General features: G+C 47.8%; 1 protein-coding gene across 4 annotated transcripts in view; it reads left to right on the top strand.

Annotated features, from left to right (window-relative positions):
• Positions 1 to 18395, top strand: part of LOC121591088 (protein lava lamp-like) — a 126844-nt gene that overhangs the window by 97296 nt on the left and 11153 nt on the right. For 3 of the 4 annotated variants that reach the window (XR_006004512.1, XR_006004511.1, XM_041911464.1), the window contains exons 6-9: positions 15323 to 15619; positions 15713 to 16117; positions 16189 to 16248; positions 16518 to 16613. Coding sequence is in view for 1 of the 4 variants with exons in the window: in XM_041911464.1 (XP_041767398.1) it covers positions 15323 to 15619; positions 15713 to 16117; positions 16189 to 16248; positions 16518 to 16613 (858 nt within the window). In the remaining 3 variants the exon portion in view is untranslated. Of the gene's footprint in view, positions 1 to 4856; positions 4926 to 15322; positions 15620 to 15712; positions 16118 to 16188; positions 16249 to 16517; positions 16614 to 18395 lie in introns of all 4 variants that reach the window. The other variant, XR_006004513.1, reaches the window with a different exon arrangement.

The following is an 18395-nucleotide window of genomic DNA, read 5'->3' as shown; positions in this document are numbered from 1 at the left end:
ATCTGCTGCGGGTAATCGATTTATCATTCCAGCCATTTGGAATACCACCAGGCATCTCGGTTCGTTTGTACTGAATTGGAACGGAACCTACCTGGCGGGCGAGTGGCGTTAAATTCCACACGATTCTCACGGTGATCGATTCGCGCACGATGTGATTATACATCACCCGGGCCTACTGCTTGCTGGCAGCTCATAACGAAACATGATCGCCGGCGGAAAACGACAAGTTGCCATGCTTAGGTAGGAAGATGACTAGATGGATGGCTGGCTTGATGGATGGATGGGTGGGCATTATCATCTTCAGTTCCTCGCCTAACACCTATCCACATGATACGGTCGCTTTTATCGAACAAAGCAATGTCGGAGAGCTAGAAGACGGGACCGCGCTTGGTGTAGTGTGTCATCAGCAACCTACCAAATAAAGCCAATGGGGTCAGTGTGGCGCTGGTACGTTCTTGCCACTCTCGCATTTCTGCTGAGCGTGTGCGTATGCCCCAATGGCATATCTTTCAGCACCTTGCACTGATCGGTGTTGGTTTTTTAGCTGATTCTGTTGTCTCTATCGAAAGTGTAACGAATCAAATGGTGTCGTCTGCCGCAGAACACCATCTATGGTAATGGTTGAAAAGTGGGTCTGAGTGGTGGTCTAATTGAGAGATGTAAAAGATATAACGGCAGTTGGATAGCATGGCATCGAATAGTTTATGTCGGAATCTAAACTGTGCGCCTCACCGCATCCCACACCAACTGAGACTTATCCAATGTCAACTCACACAGGTAGTGAGGTGGTTCATTGAACTTTCTTTTGCATGCGAAAGTCCAAGTGACCCTAACCGACCGTCCAATGCTACTTGTGTCTAACCCAATCATAGAGTCGCTCGGTGCATAGTTTACCCGTACGTGTAGCATGAATCTCATTTTGGGTGGTCAACAAGTCGCCTTCTTCCAATCATCCGTGAACCCAACCGTATGATACCGTGTATATGAAAGTGTGTGTATGTGTAAGTGTGTGTGTGTGTGTGTGAGCTCGGTTATGGACCGAGATCACTTGTTTGGCAAGTTTCAGGCGCTGGTGAAAGCAAAAGGAGATGAATTGCGAAAAGTCGCAACGGTACGGCCAGAAAGCCTGCCAGCATAATGGGCGCTCGGCAGGATTGATATGTTTTTATTTTGGCAGCTTTCACTTTCCCCCAAAATAATTAAAAAAAGACTTCTCGCCAATAACGCGAGAAGTTAAATGGCGAGGTAGCATGCCGACACAGTCACACACACATGCGTGTGCTCCTTTTACGATCGAAATAAAATCGAATCTGAGGACCTACAACACAGAGGAAGGGCGAACAGGTTGAGTAGGCCGTCGATCGCTAGAACACGTTGCCACCTTTGGGTCACGACAGCCCTGCGAACGGTGGTACACTTGAAGGGGGCTTTTGTCTGGGAGCAACTTGGGGCTTGGGGTTTGCAAGTGACGCTGTGCTGTGTGACTTGGCACGGGGCAAAAGTTTGGGCGGAACGGTATGGTGAAGCCTGAACCGTAATGTGTGAAAGATAAACTTCGGCCACGCCGTGACGTGATCGATATGCACGGGTAGGTAGATCGGGAGAGCATGTGTCCAGTTGACATTTGAAACCATTTCTGGAGCTGACGGTAGGGCAGTGAGACTCGATGTCTCGTGGGTAACGTGTATCGTATCGGTTTCACTAACTAGGGCTCGTCGGCTCGTTTTGAGTATACTGTATCATGCACACACATGGTTGAGAATAGTACAAAATCCCTAGTTTTTATGTTGTTTTAGACCTTCTGCGTATGGTCATTATTTCAATTCTTCATGAAACAATTGCTTGTAATTCGTTCGATGAACGGTTGAAACAGCTTCTTGAACTGAATTGTTTGCTAGTGTTTGTGACTGCAGCGCGATTGATCGCTATAGACATTCCTGCACATTGTGTGAAACTGTACTAGACTTACAAACTAGGACATCCACCTACAGTTCAAACGAGCATGTCAACAACGTACACATTCTCCCAGTAACATTGTCTGCCATTTCAGCCTGTAGGTCCACCAGCTCCAACGACAGCAGCTTCGCAGCAACATTGTTGGAAAGGCACCACCTCGGCGCTTGGATATTTTTCGGCCCGGTTCGTTGCCGCCCGCTTACGGTAAATGGTCAAAATCGCACCATTTAAGGTCAATATCGTACACTTGGCAAGATTGTTATCGTGTGGAGTGAAAAACAACATTTAATCATTCATCGTGCTCGACCTTTTCCCGTTGGTATGGGGTTGAAGAGCGTCACCTTGAGATGATTATTATCGTTTTGCAGCTTACTGGCGCATTGAAATCTTTCGTTTGCCTTTCGGTTGAAGTACAGCGCCCTGTTGCTGTCAAGATTTTTATGCTTTTGATACCAAATGTGCATTGTTATGAGCAATGAAACATCTGGAAAAAAAACTTAAACGGCCAATTTAAACCAAAACTAACCGGACTTTGGTTCAATCAAACACATCGTTGTTTAATGAAACAAACGTTGCCATGGAAATACTATACAAACGAACCAGCGAATAAAAACAATCACTTGCTCAGAATGCCATGCGCAGCAGTTTGACGTTTGGAGCCGCCCGAAAAATTTCCATCAGTTTGTCGTGGCTCGCAAGGAGCAGAGCATTCCGGTAGTGACGCGACGGTCCATTTGTTTGTGCGTACTGTTTCAACCTACCCGGCGAAGAAATACGGCGCAGTTTCTCTAGCACCGTGGCTCGCGCTGCCTGACTAAAAAAAAATGTGTGCTAGCAATAAAGGTGTCCGCTAAAAGTATCCTTCACGCGCTGGCAAGAAAGCAATCTCGACGACGACTGCCGTTAGCGAAGTCCTCCATCGAGCGCCCGACCCGCTCTTGCAGCGCGCAAAGATGATGTTCCAACGATGGCTCCGTGGCCTATATTTCGCCAAGGTAGGTGCGAAGAGCGGTCGGGCTGGCAGGAAGGGTTCGCTCCGTTTACTCTGCCCGCTCGACCAGTAGCAATTGGCGCGGGTGAATGTCACGGTGAAAATGGCCGGAAACTTGGGTTTGACCCTCATTCAGGGCCAGGGCCCTGGCGTTGGCCGGCGCGTTTCGACCGCGCCAATCACTTCCTGTAGGCTCCAGGTTCGCTTTGCATATGCGACCTCGGGAATGGGAAAATTGTTTCTGTGTCGATAAATCCCGCTCGTCATCATTATCGAGTGTGTGTGTGTGTTTTTTTTTTTGCGAACAAATGGCCAACACGATCAGGGCGATGAGGGCAGACAGGCTTTTAGAAGGAGGGTAGAAAAACTAAAAACAAAACCCACCGCCACTGCCTCGAAAGGGGATGCTAAGGCTGCGGTCATCAATCAATTGGCAGTTATCGATTGCAAATTTGTTCGTGCTTGGAGAAAGATTGGGAAGGAATGTGCAAACCGCGTGGAAGGCGGGAGATAGACGATGGAGGAACGGGCCAATAGAACGCCATGGACTGCTGAACGTCAACAAACATTGTTGCTAGCGGTTACCATTTACTGTTTTGTTCCTTGGATGCATCCCCCTCGGTCGGGATGTGGGTGTTACTCCATCTCCGGGAGGAGGTAGCTTTTAATGACCCATTCCAATGCGTTCGTGGCATCACGAGTGTATGTGTGTGTGTTTCTTTGAGTGTGTATGGATCTAAAAATAAAGGATCGATCCGAGCCTCTTGGACACAAAGGGTCGCACCGTGGGTGTGGTTGATGAATTTATGAACTGTTCCGGTTTAGTATGTTTTGTTTCTGTTGTAAATCAATAGAAGGTGTAGTGAGCGACAGGAAGATTGCAAAGAGAGGGAGAGAGAGCGCGTGTACGGTAAAATGGATTAGAAAGATTATAAATGAATCCTTGCGGACAGTGATGAGCAGCCGCATCCGAAAACTGTTTTACCCTGACAGCTAACGTAATTTATCGTCCAGTTGCATAATTGATGGGTAAACTTCTATTACCGATAGAAGGCTTCGGTTGAAACGCTCAGGCGTCGTATAAATGTGCAATTGCGTCGGAGTGTTTGGTTTAAGCATAATTTATCAGGTCACTGATCATTTGAGTGGAGGCAAAAATCTTTCCGTTACAATTATTAATAGCTTGTTTCAGAACGTTTGATGTTGGTTTGCTATGCTGCAACACATATCCACCCTGCGTAGGGATAGGGTTGATTTTTCTCTTCTATTTTACATCTGCCTTGAGCGATGAGTTGCTGCCACTAAAGCTGCAACAGTCTCGCGCGTAAATCAAACCGACTGTGATGGCTAATCGATGTACCTAATGCCAATCAATTATGCATTTTCTACGGTTCCGGTCGCGGATTATTCATAAGGCACACGGTTCGCTCGCATCAACACCATTCCGCGTTGCAATGAATATGTAATTTCACTTCACTCTACACAGCGCCGGGCTGATCAATGTCGACTGCCACATGGTGAAAGCCTTCTCCTTCCCTGACTGATGTTAATTTCGTTTCATCGGAGGCGTCGTTTGAACGGTCGCTCTTTGGGCATACAGTGGTGGAGCTATGGGACTTGGGTCGTACCTGTACCTGCTGCTGCGAACGTTGATAGAAGCGTGCATCAGCTGGAAAGCTATCGGGATCCAGACTTGTTTGTAGTTGACATTGCCGCCGGCTTTGTGCAGTGTCGAGCATCCCGGTATCCTTGAAACATACCACGGAACATGAAAGCCCGTGTAGTTGGCGCTCGTGGAAGGGCGGCGGTACGATCATTACCTACGGCCAGTCACTGTGGAGCTGTCATCCGCATCGGTTTTTAGCTATCTTTCTAATGGCGTTTCATTTGTTTCTGCTTCTTTTCGCAGGTAAGCACAGAGTGTTGCGCACTGTCGTGGATATTTGTACGTTCCACTGGAACCAGTGGACGATTGAGAGTAAGTAAATAAATCACACACTCTGACCTCGCCGACGTGATCTCCAGACTCCCGTGTATGTGCGCGTGAGTGAGTGTGTTTTTACAGTCAAAACGAAAGTTTTGTGTGCGAAAGAGCCTTTCCGGGAGAAAATTATGTGGATCTTGTGACAGAGTGGGCAATGTGTACAAAGTCAAGTGCAGCTCTTTTACAAAGATAAACGTAAAATTGACTTAAACTTGCACCGAATATCATGCCAAGCAGGTGATTGCACAGTGGGAATCGGTGTATAGGCAAGCTGTACGAAATGAACGGTGAAAGTAATGAAATGATTGGCTTTTGTTGTGTTTAAGGGTTGCAATTATGGGCTGCGTGCATTGTTGCAAATAGCAATTATTTTATGCGCAACAGCATATCAATTCGACGATACGGTGCGTGGTAGCTGGTGAAACCGATCGTAGATCGGAACCCATCGGTGCGTTTGTTTGTGGGTGTGTTTTTATTTGCATTCTTATGCATGTCTGTTGTTTCAATGCACCAACCCCCCTCCCCAACACACCATTGGCAATTGATTATGCGATCGATTTTCGTTTTCAAAAATGCTATTTAGTGTCTTGCTTTTAGAGAGAAGATTAAATCAATCATCTATGTACACGATGCTGAAAATCAGTCACTATTTCTGAAGCCACAAAGAGCTCTGATAGGCCCGGGTTGAAAATGGTTGTTACGTGAATTATCGTTCAATTTTCAAGAAGTGCGCACAGCAGCTCCTCTATTGTCCCGCAATCCTAAATTTAATTAAAAATATTTCACTAAAATTAGCAAACCAATCACCATTAACAACAACCGCTCGAGCTCTGCAACAACCGTTAGAGCCCCCCATATCGTTAGCAAAGCGCCAGAAATTCGTAAAATACAGCCCAAACACCATTTCCAAACTGCACCACTGCTGTACGCACCGTACTTTTGCAACCTCTACGCGCAGGTGAACCAATAGAACTCATTGGAACGAACCAGTTGTGGTCCACCACCACTCATCTAGTACGGCCCGTTTTAAAGGCTCCGCTCGAAACGCCCGCACGAAACGTGTTGACCGCGAAAGCCACAATTTCATTTCTTTCTAATTAGATTACGCTAGCGCAATTGGCTGAGGATCGCAAATTCCCCAGGCCCGCCAACGCTGGTTGCCCATTCCTCCACCACCCCTGCCGAGCATGGCGCTGGATAGGCACGCGAGAGTGGGAGTAACTTGGAGCGATTTGATTTTTTTCTGCTGTTGGTCTGCCTTTGTGCCATTTCGGCTATGCTACAATGTTTGGCTCGGGCTCATCCACCCGAAACCAGGTTAACAGCGCAGGTTTCGGCTAGCAGGTGTCGCTGGTTCGCTGGTCCGGGCCGCGCGTCGTGTTGCAGCAGCTAATTCGATTTGCAAAGCTATCAGACGCTTCGATCGCGATCGCAGTTTTCTGTTCGACGCCGTGCGGAGCTGTGGAGCTTGATCTTGATGGCCCAGAACCCCACACGGAGGAGTCGGTGACAGAGCGATTAAATAATGCTGGCCAATTTTTGGTGCCTTTCCTTCGCACGTGGGAGCATGGGAGCGAACGAAAAGGGTCTCGACTTGCGGACGATCCGTAGCGAAGCGGGTGATGCGCAAGATTAGCCCCGCGGCACGTGTGAGATGGGTATAATGATGAGCATGGGTATAAGGTTGAGCGTGTGGTTGCACAATTAACCTACCTATGCCAGCGTGCGGGTACGAAGGATGAGCTTCACATGGTAGTTACGCGCGGCCCGAAGGTTTGGCGGTGCGCAGATGGAGCCCATCTTGAGTTGCTTTGGATGATCGTCGGCAAGTGCGGTTGGCCAAGGCGTACCGCAGGAGGCAGAGGCTGGCAAACGAAATGACGTCTCGTTGCACGTATTCACATCAGCTCGGTGTAATTGAATAATGTTCGGCGGCGTTTTAATTGCCCCCTCTTGTAAGCTGTGCCGACGAGCGAGAGAGAAAGAGGGCTCACCATATTGAGGCTAAATTAGTTAATCGTCCATGGGTAAGGTTATTCGATCGATTTTAAATATTTCTTACTGCAACAAACCATTAACAAGCCTGCTTTCGGCACCACCGGTAATGCGATCGCACCGATCGTTGTGTTTATTAATTGTACATAATGGTGACCTGCACAAACGAGGCGCCAAACGAGGAGGAGAAAACTGACACCCAAGTCTGCCGAGAGGTTCGTAGGCTCGAATCACACAATGTCACTTAGCCCAACACAGCAGTAGCAATGGCAGCCTAATATGGTGCCCCCTTTCACCGATTGCATCATTTGTGTTGGCTAGCCAGTGGATTCCATCGCCCAAAAAAAAAAGCAAGTGGAGAAAAAATAACATGAAAAATGCATCGAAACATTTCTATCGCCGATCATCACGCTATGGTTTATGGTTGTTTGGCTCTGCAGGAGGGGCTCCACCCTGTGCCACCTGCAGCGCGGAGAAGGGCTACTGTCCGACGGTACCGAAACAACGGGCGGGAACTAATTAATTTTCGTCTACCGGTCTGTCGGTTTCGGTGGTCGGGAAGGGAAGGATTGTCATCACAAATTACGACAGATAGCCTGACGCCGGAATTTTCCTCTATCTACGCATGTGTGTGTGTGTTTATATATGTGTATGTGTGCGAGTGTATATCCATATTCATTCAACTCGTTTTAAAGTTGTTTCATCAAACGGGCGGCCTTCGAAGCTGCCCTAAGGGAGTGGATACGATTTCAACTGCTGCCAAACTGATCGATCAGTTTTCATTAAACCCGATACCCGATTGGGGTGCGCCGGCGAAGGAGGGCCGGGATTCCGGAGGCTCGTTACGTTTTCGTCCGGGTCGACGGGTGTGCGATTTGAAACTGTTTCGTATAAATTATGTCCAACGGGTGGCATTAAGTAAGCGCGTGAGATTTGAAGCGTTTGTGTGTTGCACCGTCAGTGGCCTTGCGTTATGCTGCAACCGGTTTCACCGCCCGGTTGCAGCTCAACTCTCTGCAGCTTCCTTCCGGTTATGGGGTGCTGACAAATTTGACAGTCTTTAGCATTTCTCAACCCGAGGCCACCCCCTCTCCATCCGCTCCTAATGCATCTCGGCTCGATGCTCTAATTTAAGCAAGTGCACGATCACACCCGGTTTTCCCATCGCACCGACGGTGCTATCTTTGTAAATTTAATTAATAAAAACTCCACTCGAACCCCTGGTGGAGGAGTAGGATTGTAAATGTTATGCCTACGATCCACAGGCCGGGATCCACAGGCCAGCACGGAGCTTTCCATTTCGGTGCTAGTGGCTGTAGGTAAATTGCTCGACACCGTGCCGCGACTATCGGGACGAGAGATAGTAATCAACGAATTTTACATTTATTGCTATTTAATTGCAATCGAAAGCGCTGGCCAGTGTGGCTAATAGTGTCCGGGGACGACGGCAGCAGCTACTTTCCTGTGCGATCGTGTACTTTAAAGACACCCGTGCACGGCCAGCGTGTTTGGCCAGTTGCCTAGATGAAAGTACTTGATTGCGTTCGGCTGGCGCGTTGGTGCGTCGTGATGAGTGATGGCGATGAGCGGTTTAGTATATTCATTTGCCCATTTGCGTTGCTCGTAACGTGGGCTGTTGCTGGGTTGTTGTGAGGCACAGATTTGGATTTGCGTTTGTTAGTAAGCCGATAAAGTCAAACGATCGCTTTGGAGCGCTGGATGCGTTGATTTGGCGCAGCTCGATTTGGCTAATTGACCAATTGATGAGTGGAAGCCTTGCTGGACAACCGACGTGAGAGATGTAAAAATCTCTCACCGCCCCCCTCCCACCTTACACCATCGTTTGGACTGAGCTAAACGGTTTGATTCTCATTGACCTGAATCGGAGAAGCAATCTTGACGAATTTGACACGATCGAGCGTTCGGAGTCGGGGTCTAAACATTATTCAATTACAGCATCATTTACCACTAGAACGTTGCTGAAGAGCCTCATTATGGTGGTGAAAACGCAACTATTGGGAAACAATGTTAGCTTTCATAAAATGAATGCTTTTGACATTGGGTAAAGCGGCGAGCATTAGGTTTTAATTGCAACATTTGGTGTAAATTAACATTAAAAATGTTTGATGTGCTTATATCCCTCAAGTATGGATGGATAAGATGACAAAATATGTATTTTTTTAAAACCTCGTTGCTACAGCTAGACATAATTGAAGATTTTTACATCAAATTGGTATTAATTGAATGGAGTTCGAACACCTTCAACAAGATACCATTTATTTAACACATATTCCCCTTTTACTCCTCTATTATGCCACAGGACTGGCAGCGGAAAAGGTAAAAGTAATTTAAACACCTAGCCACGCATGCACACTCTTTACCCTTTCAAACAACTGTGTGCAAAAGCATGGAATTTGCCTTTTTTTGCAAACATCTAACCACCGTCAAATTATGTCATCCCGTACCGTTGCTACCGCCGCAAGTGTGTGTTAGAAAGTCGTCCGTTTCGGAACAAGCTGTGCCTGGCGAAGCAACGCAATCAATCGGGGACACACGCACGCGCAGTGGGTGGGTAATTGTACGCGTGCAGGCTTGAAATGTCCCACAAACGAGGCAACCTCCCTTCCCCACCCTTTCATAAAAATTATCTTCCCAAAACAATAGCGTACTGAGTACGGGAACGAACGCTCGCGGTAACTTTTGGCGCACTCTGCGCCGTTTGACAAGATGCCAGTGTTCCGCTCAAGGTTGCTTTGCTCCTCCCGGGGAAGATGAGCCGCTTGACACATTAATTGGCAACCACACCTGGTGGCGCAGTTTTGCGGATGGTAAAAAAATTGACATCATTCATCGCCTGTCAACAGCGTGAAAGGTTAGCGTTTGTTAGGAGCGAACAGCAAAGGGGGTACTCCTGTCTCTCAAGAAGGAGGCACAATGGCGAAAGTTGGATGATGTAAAGTACTGGCTGGGTTCCGTTTTGAGCCATTCGGTCATCGAATGGCGTTGTTCATATGTTGTCCCTTACCAGGCCAGCGATATTCGGACATTGAGGCTAATCCGAGTGTCGTTATGGCTTGCCCGAGCAATCGTGTTTTACGCGTACCCGTCAAAAGCATGGGTGTCAATGTTTGACGGTTGATAAGAGGGAACCCCGGGACTTTGCATAATCAAAAACATAACAAAAGTGCATCCGGACAAGGTGTGTCTGCTCACTGGCATGCGGTCCTTTGTTGACTTCGTCGCGCTGGAAAAGAAAACGAAGATAAACATTAACAAAATCAACCAAACCATAAAAACGACAAATAATTAGCTTGTTTGCCGAAACCACCGAAAGTGTGACAAAGCGCGTACTTCCGCTCGAGATGGGGGAGAGGCGCGGTGCGTAGTACGCTCGGAAGTAGCACCTCCAAGCAAGCAGGCGAGTGTCCGAAACTGGCAATTTATAGTAATCATGCTTCATCGATTACTGGCGCTTCAAATTGACCGTTTAGCTGAGCACGACAGACTAATCGAACGACACGAAACTGCTCGCAGACGTACCCGCGGACCGGCAAATTATAACGATTGCCTGTGATCATTCGATAATGGACTGTGTGCCGTACGAATACAAGAAAAATGAAACGATCGGGACAGTCTTCAATCTGGAGAAATTCCAGTGGCTTGAAGGCGCATGAGGCTGTCTCGTTTGTGGTGTGTTGGTTTGAGAAAGCACGGTAAAATCGGACCCACCCCGTTATCGCCCGTCGGAATACCGGCCCTGGCCGGCCACTGAGCCTGATCGGTGTCTTAATCGTTCGACTGTTAGATAATGTGGCTGCTGCTGTATTATCACGCGCGCGCGCAAGTTAAACCGTTGCATAAAGCGTTTTAATACGAAATAATAGTGACAAAGAGAACGTAAATTACGGCCGCAGTTTTTTGGCCAGCAACTACACCAAAAAATAACAGTACAATACTCTCGAACACGCTCTAGAAAGCGATTGAGACACGAATCGATTCAGGTGGCCATATTAATTATATGCTGCGGACGTTCTTAAATCACCAAGCTGGTTCGGGGGGAGAGATTCGGGCGCGTAAAATATGTTCGCCCATTTACTCAACAGATCATTTTATTGCCTTTTGCCGGTTAGCCTCCTCACGGTTTTTTTTATAGTTTTAGCTTTACCCAGCGCACACCCGGGCTAAAAGCAAATCGCGAAAACCGTGATCGCGTCCCATTTATCGAAACGTGATCGATCTTTCGTTTCCCGGCTTGAGGTACGAGATTCGTTGCAATTTTGCAGTTCCGCTCAGTTCCTAGGGGGTGGAAGAGGGGCATCATGTACACGTCTCCTGGTGTACCGTGTGCTTAGATCGCGTTTTGTTTCTGTTTTCCTCCTCGTCTGCCCAACCAACAAGCGGGCCGAACCGTGTTAGTGTTGTAAATTTGCGCGATCCGAGTTCCCTTGGTCCGCCGTCCATTTCCGCTTTCAATTTTTGCGTGACGCTGGGGCACGCAGAGGCAAACGCCCTGCAACGTCGCTGCTCTCTTTCCCTTTCCGCGACTGTGTGTCGCTTAATGTCGACCATGCGTCTCGTCATGGTTCGAATGGTTCGGGTTTGCCGTGGCTTTCGGACACGTCGAATGCCATCGACCATCGACCGCAATTTCCTGCTGTGCGTGCCAGCAGCGGGCCAGTGACGGTTCGAATTTGATCCACCGGAGCTAAAGCTGACCACCGATCATCCGGCCGGTAGAATAAGCCGACCGGTGGCTGCTCCAGAAGATGATGCTTTCGGTAAAAGCGGTGCTGTTGCGTAACGGCAATATTCCCGCCCTGCTTCCCACTCCCACCGATCGGCTCGGTTGCGTCAATGTGCCCACATGGAGGGCTTGCGAGGGATTTGGGCTTGCGTGTCAATTTGAGGGGGGGGGGGGCTTTATGTGACCTGTGCCTTATAAATCTGGCCTTTTCGGATGGTGTAATTGTGCGCAGTACAAGATCTTTACAGGGCGAGGGTGAGGGTGAGTAGCTAAAAGGTAAAAAGAAAATTCCGCCAGCAAGGTGAAAGTAAAGACGATCATGCGCTTAAGCGAAGGGTAAAGTGGTCGGCTTTGGGGCAGGTCGATCGAATCGATTTCGTTTGTTTTGCTAACCGACCGGTCCTTGAATGTCTTCTTGGCCGAGAGTAGGGTGAGCAAACTGGTTGAATATGAGTTTTGGTAGTTGAAACTGAAGTGAAAAAAAGAAGCTGAAAATACAAATGCAGTAGCACGACAATTCAACATGGAATAAATAAACACTTCTTTCCAGAGTTGTGGAGAGGTTTAATTTCGACACAGCTTTATGTGGACAACGTTGAAGCAAGAGTTACCTTGGACGTTATTGAAGTGATTTTAATAATGGTTTAGATGCTGCAGGCTTTTTATCCATCATCCAATGCAGTATAAATCATTCAAGATATGCTGTAGATGCATTAAAAGGCAAATGTTTTCATAAAGCGATCAAGCCTATGTCAGTTGCTGACAGTATAGAGTCCAACAGTGTTTCCCAAACCTTATTCAACCATCAATCAGTTTGGCTGTTGGCTGAACTGTTCGTAAAAACACACACTCAGTCGCAGTAGGGCTCGTTCTTGTTCAGGCCATTGAGATGTAAACTTTAGAAGTGATCGATTTAATTGTCTAGACATCGAACTCGTGCTATAATTACACTGCTTACCATAGAGATACAAGTTTGAAATGAGTGTAAATGTCAGCATACCAGATGTAAGGCAGCACACCATGCGCGTAGGTAGTCCCGAGCAATGGCGTGAGATCTACTGCAAAAAGGGGCATTATACCACGTTCCAAACAGTACCACAACACTGCAAAGCACGTGATCAAAAACACATTTGGAAATCCTTACTTGCGCACTTCACACTTCATCATAAGACATGTTTGCAATTTTCTTCGCTTTCTGCATCGGCACGGCAGATACGGTTTCTTGTCACCCAGCGGTTCCTCCTAATGGCGAACAATTACGGAATACCGCACATCTTCACCGGCACTGTACACGGTGTACTGCGGCGGCAGCATGCGGCACGGATTTATTTCTTCTGTACGTGGCTTGCAAACAGTTACCATCGAAAAGTACCATCGATTTGAATCGAAAGCACATACACACCGGTCGTGGATTGTTTTCACTTTCATTCGACCACGATGTGAGCACACAGTGCGCGGTGGTAGGTCGAGTACTGCCGGGTTCGTCGCTTGCCATTTCGTACAACGCTTCACAGCGGAAGAAAGTGATTTCTGGCCAATGAGGGCCAGCCGTTCAGAAAAGCTTGCCTATGCACGAGTACGATAAGGCTGGCTTAGTGCGCCATGTGCGGCACTAACCATTATTATCGTTGTCTTGAGCTTCCAAAACGGGGATGATTGAGTGTGGCGTTAGGATAGGAAAGATTGCAATTATGACGATCGGGTTTTCTTTGTATGCTAGCTGTTCATTCCATATCAACAAGAGAACTCCGCAAAAGAGAAAGAGAGTGACAGGAGCTGTAACAGTTTTATCTCATCGTGCAGTTTAAGGATTTGTTGCGTAAGCTTCAGTACGATATTGGGTGAATAGCGCATTTCACCAGGTTCGCTGTGCCGATATCGATCGGTTTGATCGAGAGACAGTCCAACACACATACACACTCATCAATGCCTCTGTTGCTTGATTTGGTGTAGCACTGACCGGGTCGCCGGGTTAATGGGATGGAAAGTCTCGAGCGGCATTCAGTTTTACAGCGAGCTAACAAGCTTGTTGGGAAGACACTCATGCTGCTGGCAGTAAAGTCTCTTGAGATTTGCAACCCTTCACGTGATGCGAAGTGTTGCGGCGTAGATCGACGGCATCGATAGGCGATGGCAAATTATTGCATATGGTCAGCAACCGGGAACTGGACGGGTTCCGCTGTGCCGTTTCGTTGCGATGACTTTGAGCGCTTTATGCTATCAAACAAATCTCCCAAAAACGAAGGCGATGGCATTATCCCCGAAGTTGATTGCGAACAGTTTGTCTTCTGACAGCATGGGCTTGACACAGCCTGTTGAATAATCGAAGTTTGATGATTTTCCTTTCACACTCGTCCGCCCTTCTGTTCTCATTTTGGCGGGGCAGCATGCGCGATGCGATCAGAAAAAAATGCTTCTCATGTGGGAAATAAATCATGTTTCCGTTTTACTTTAATGGATCGCGGTCCGTGTCCCTTGCCGCCACCGCCGCCGCCGCCTAATTTATGCAAAAGAAATTGCAAACTGCCCACACAACTTTCACTCTCGCGGACGACCCTCCGGGACCTGCTCAAAAGCCCTCGAACGCGGTGCCCATTTTCCTTTCAACGGTCGGTAAAAATCGTACCGACTGGCGCTCCCCTTTTTTCCCCGCTCGGCACTTGGCGCAACATTACGGCGGGGATTGTGGGCACGACCTGCTGGGGGTCGGCGACGGGTGTTCGCGATGGTTCTGCTTATGGTCATGCAATATTTTATCTACTTGCTCCCGCGGCTCAATATAGATCACCCCCGGGACGCTTCCGCAGAGGAGACAGTGCAGCTGTGCCGGGAGATTGCGTGGAAATGGAGATTAAGGTGACCATTCATCTCCTCCCAACCCATTGCATGTGCATTGCAACGCAATCGACATCATTACGGTGCGTTACATAAAGGCGCTTAGACGCACTGCGTGGAGTTCCCGATGCGTGGGCTGTGCAAGGAGGTGTAGGTGACGAGATGGACACCCGCACAACCCACGCAGCATAAATGTGTAGCTCTTCGGCAGCATTAAGCACTCTCCATGCTCGTTTGGTGAGCATTTTGAGTGGAGGACGCGAGAAGAAAAAAAAATGCTCGCTGAAGCCTTCCGCACTCTTTGCCTGCGGCCTTCCACCGACGTTGTTTTTGCTGGAAAGAATCATTCCAAAAAAGAAAACCGGTTCATCTGGTGCCGTGCCATTGTGTAAGGTGACCCATGAAGAAAGTACCCCAAGCCGTACTTCACACGGCGGCCGGCGGTATCGTCCTCGCACTCTCGTACTGTGCAGCATAAACGTGTAATCGTGATCGTTTTACTCGCAGCCGCATCGCAGACGCAGTTCGTAGGGCGGCCGGTGAGCGGTACAAGATCGTTGCGGCCACTCCTGGGGCGATTAAAAGTTCAATGTCTTTCTTTTGAGTTTTTTGAGCTGCACGGCCCAACCATAGCGAGTCGGATAAATGCGGTTTATTTTCGGCCGACCCGAGCAACGGAAGCAGCCCGAAGAATGTGCAGCTTGTTTTGGTTGATGCGTGGACCCGAGCTAGATCATCTCGCCGCCGAGCTTTGAAGACTTTTGGAGCCGAAAAGTAATGTCGTTTTGGTTTTTCTTTTTTTCTTGTCCACTTGCAGATGCGAAAATTGCGTGAGACAGAACCATGTAGCGGAACTATCAGCAAAAGCAACAGCAATAACAGCATCCAATCCGTCACCGACGATTACGAACAGCTGGACACGAAGGAATCTCTGGAGCTGACTATTGTCACCACGACAACCAAGACGACCGCCGTCCCGGCAGCGGAAGAAGCGTCGACACACGACGGCAGCTGCCGAACGACGCGGAACTCAAGTGAAACACAGGCTAATAATCTAGACCTAGCGATAGAAACGACGACGTGCGGCAACGATGAGGTTGAACGGCCGACGCTGGTAAGGATCCGTGGAGGATGCGTCGATCTGTTGCCAAAACGCAGGGATTAACATGAGTTTTGTTTCCATTTTGTGTTGTTTTTCCAAACCTAGCCGCACGAATTATGTAAACGAACCAAGGAAGCTCACAGCAACGAAAGTAGTGGTGCCAGTAGCGTAGTACTAGAGTCTAAGATCACGCCGCCCTATCTTGCGACGGGAGCAATAAACACATCAGCACTGCAATCGATCGTCTCAGTCGAGTGCCAGCAGGCGTCTCTCGGTTCCGATACGGACTCGGCCCTCTCCTCGATGAGTCCGCAGCCGAACAGCTTCACCGGCGACTCGCCGGACGACGATCCGTGGAACGTCCAGCGGTCGGTGATAGCTCGCGACGATGGCAAGCTGGCGCGGATCAAGCTGGAGCTGGATGAGATGCAGCAACGGTACGATATCCTCAACCGGGACTACGCGCTTGCCAAGGAACAGATCGACCAGCTGGAGCAGGAGCTGGTGAAGGTGAGGCAGTGCAGAGTGTGAAACTTGCAAACTGCTGACAGAAACTAACTCCACACTGCTTCTCCTTTCAGGCAACACAAGCTTCGCGCGAACAGAGCAAACTGAACGAACGGATTGCATACCTCGTTAAGGTGGGTTTGTGTAATATTAAAGTATATTTAAATCATAAATTATCACAATATTTAAGAACTCCAAGTAAATTGTTGATGTTGCTAAGCGTTTTTTTTTCAAATGTGAAGCGTTTCGCGGGCAGCAGCTGTATTCGAGCAGTTTGCATTAGGAAAAACTGCTCGATTTACGTCTTGCATTTTAAAGCAATCGTTACTCGTTGCATATGATTTAAACCAAAAGACAATTTAACATACGATTGTTCATTTTTGTGTTATCGTTTTTCTTTCAGCGCGAGGAAGACCTGCTAAAGGAAAGTCACGAGCTGCGCGAGCAGAACGAACTGCTCGAGTTTCGAATCATCGAGCTCGAGGAAAGCCACGACAAGGTAAGCTCACGTATAGATGGCGCTAGTAGCGATGGTGTCCCCCCGACCGCCCAACCGCCCAACCGACAATTTCAAATATTTCCGACGTCGGGTGTACGTCGTGTGAACGTTCACCCGACGTCGGGTGCTCGTCGCATTTAAGTCAATACACGACGAAGCGATTTTTTAAAACGAAAAACACGATAATTTTGAGATATACGACATCGAAAACATTTGAAACAGTCGGCGGTTGGGTACGTGCTCGTTGTGGGTCTTTATATGTTAGTGCTTCTTTTCAAAAGCAAATGTTTAGTTTGAAATTTGGTTTGTTGAAGTGTTTTAAAATATATTTTTAATTTAAAGATCTATTGATAAACCACAAATTCTATTTGATAACAATGGAATGTCAAATTTATGTGAAATGTTGCACTCATAATTGTGCATTACTTCACATACCAACAACTCAATCTGTCGCCTTCAGGCATAATCAGGCAAATTAATCATTCACTAACCCCGCAAGACTGGCTGCAGAATTTCGGCTTGCTCTCACCCCTCGTTGGTCACCGTGCATGCTAATTTACGAGATATTGCCCAGGGCATTGCAATCGGCATCGATCCCGGTACAAACCTTGAGCAAATAATTGGATTAGGACTTGGACAATAATTCATTGGCTTACGGTGGCATTTGAAGGGAGTCTTGATTTTTTGTTTGTTGGTCTCGAACGGTGCTTTTGTTCGCCCATAGTAAGGGTAACAACGTGTCGACCAAAAATCAGCCATGAAATGATCGATGGTTTTTGTGACGGTGCATGAATTGGATCACACAATCCTATTTGGCTGTGTTCTTGATTTACCGATTCGGTGCACCGATTAGAATTTGCAGTGATGGTTTTTTTTTTCTATGTATAATATTGACGGTAGTTTTTTATGACTGTAATTTAAACTCGTGGTGTTATTCACTACTGTCTAATATCTTGTCAAGATAGCACCAAGTTCATATTGATCTTGTTTTATCTAACTACTACCACATTTGCCATATCGTATTTCATCGACAGCCTTCTTCTATATCCGTCAACATCCGTGGGCTGATAATTGGTTTCTGTCAGCTGTTTCAAATATTTTATTGCCAATGCGCCTCTTTAAAGTCAATTTGCATCCATCCCACCTGTTTGCCGGGCTGTTTCCTATTTTTTGTCTTCACAGTTTGGCTAATTAAAGATTTTTTACTATTGTGTCGTGTTAGACAGCACACTCTTATCGCGATTGTGGTCCCCCTTCCCTGTAAGATTTTGTGTACACCCCCAACGCTGCAGATTAAAATCTCCCGCCACGCGAGCAACATTCCAGCGGCTCAGTTTCATCGGCACGATTAGCTTTCCCTCCACTTTAGCGATCACGATCGTGCAGAACGATCCCACGACCAAGCACTCGATCACGCACGCAGGCGCGTTGTAGTTCCGTGCTCCAAAACTCATCCTCATCGATGCGGTGTGGGGTGCCCATTTCGATCGGTACCACACAACGTCCTATCAACACGCTGGCCGGACGCCTTCGCAAGTGTATCACCATAAAAGTGTGTCGAGTGGTGCGTTGATTATGGACTCGATCGCATCCTCTTGGGCACCCCGTACCGGTACCGAGCTGAACGCTGCCGCCCAAGATCTCTTCCTCCACACCAGTCAGTAACGCGTCAGCAGTCGGCAATCGGCTGTCAAATGCGAAAGAAACACGCTGCCACACAGCTCAAAGCCGACCGCACGGCGGACAACGCTGTCAGTGACTAATTGAGCGCAAACATTGGTC

Source organism: Anopheles merus, chromosome 2R (assembly GCF_017562075.2).
Source record: "Anopheles merus strain MAF chromosome 2R, AmerM5.1, whole genome shotgun sequence".
NCBI lineage: Eukaryota > Metazoa > Arthropoda > Insecta > Diptera > Culicidae > Anopheles > Anopheles merus.
Note: the sequence above shows the minus strand (reverse complement) of the source record. Positions and strands in the feature narration are given on the sequence as shown.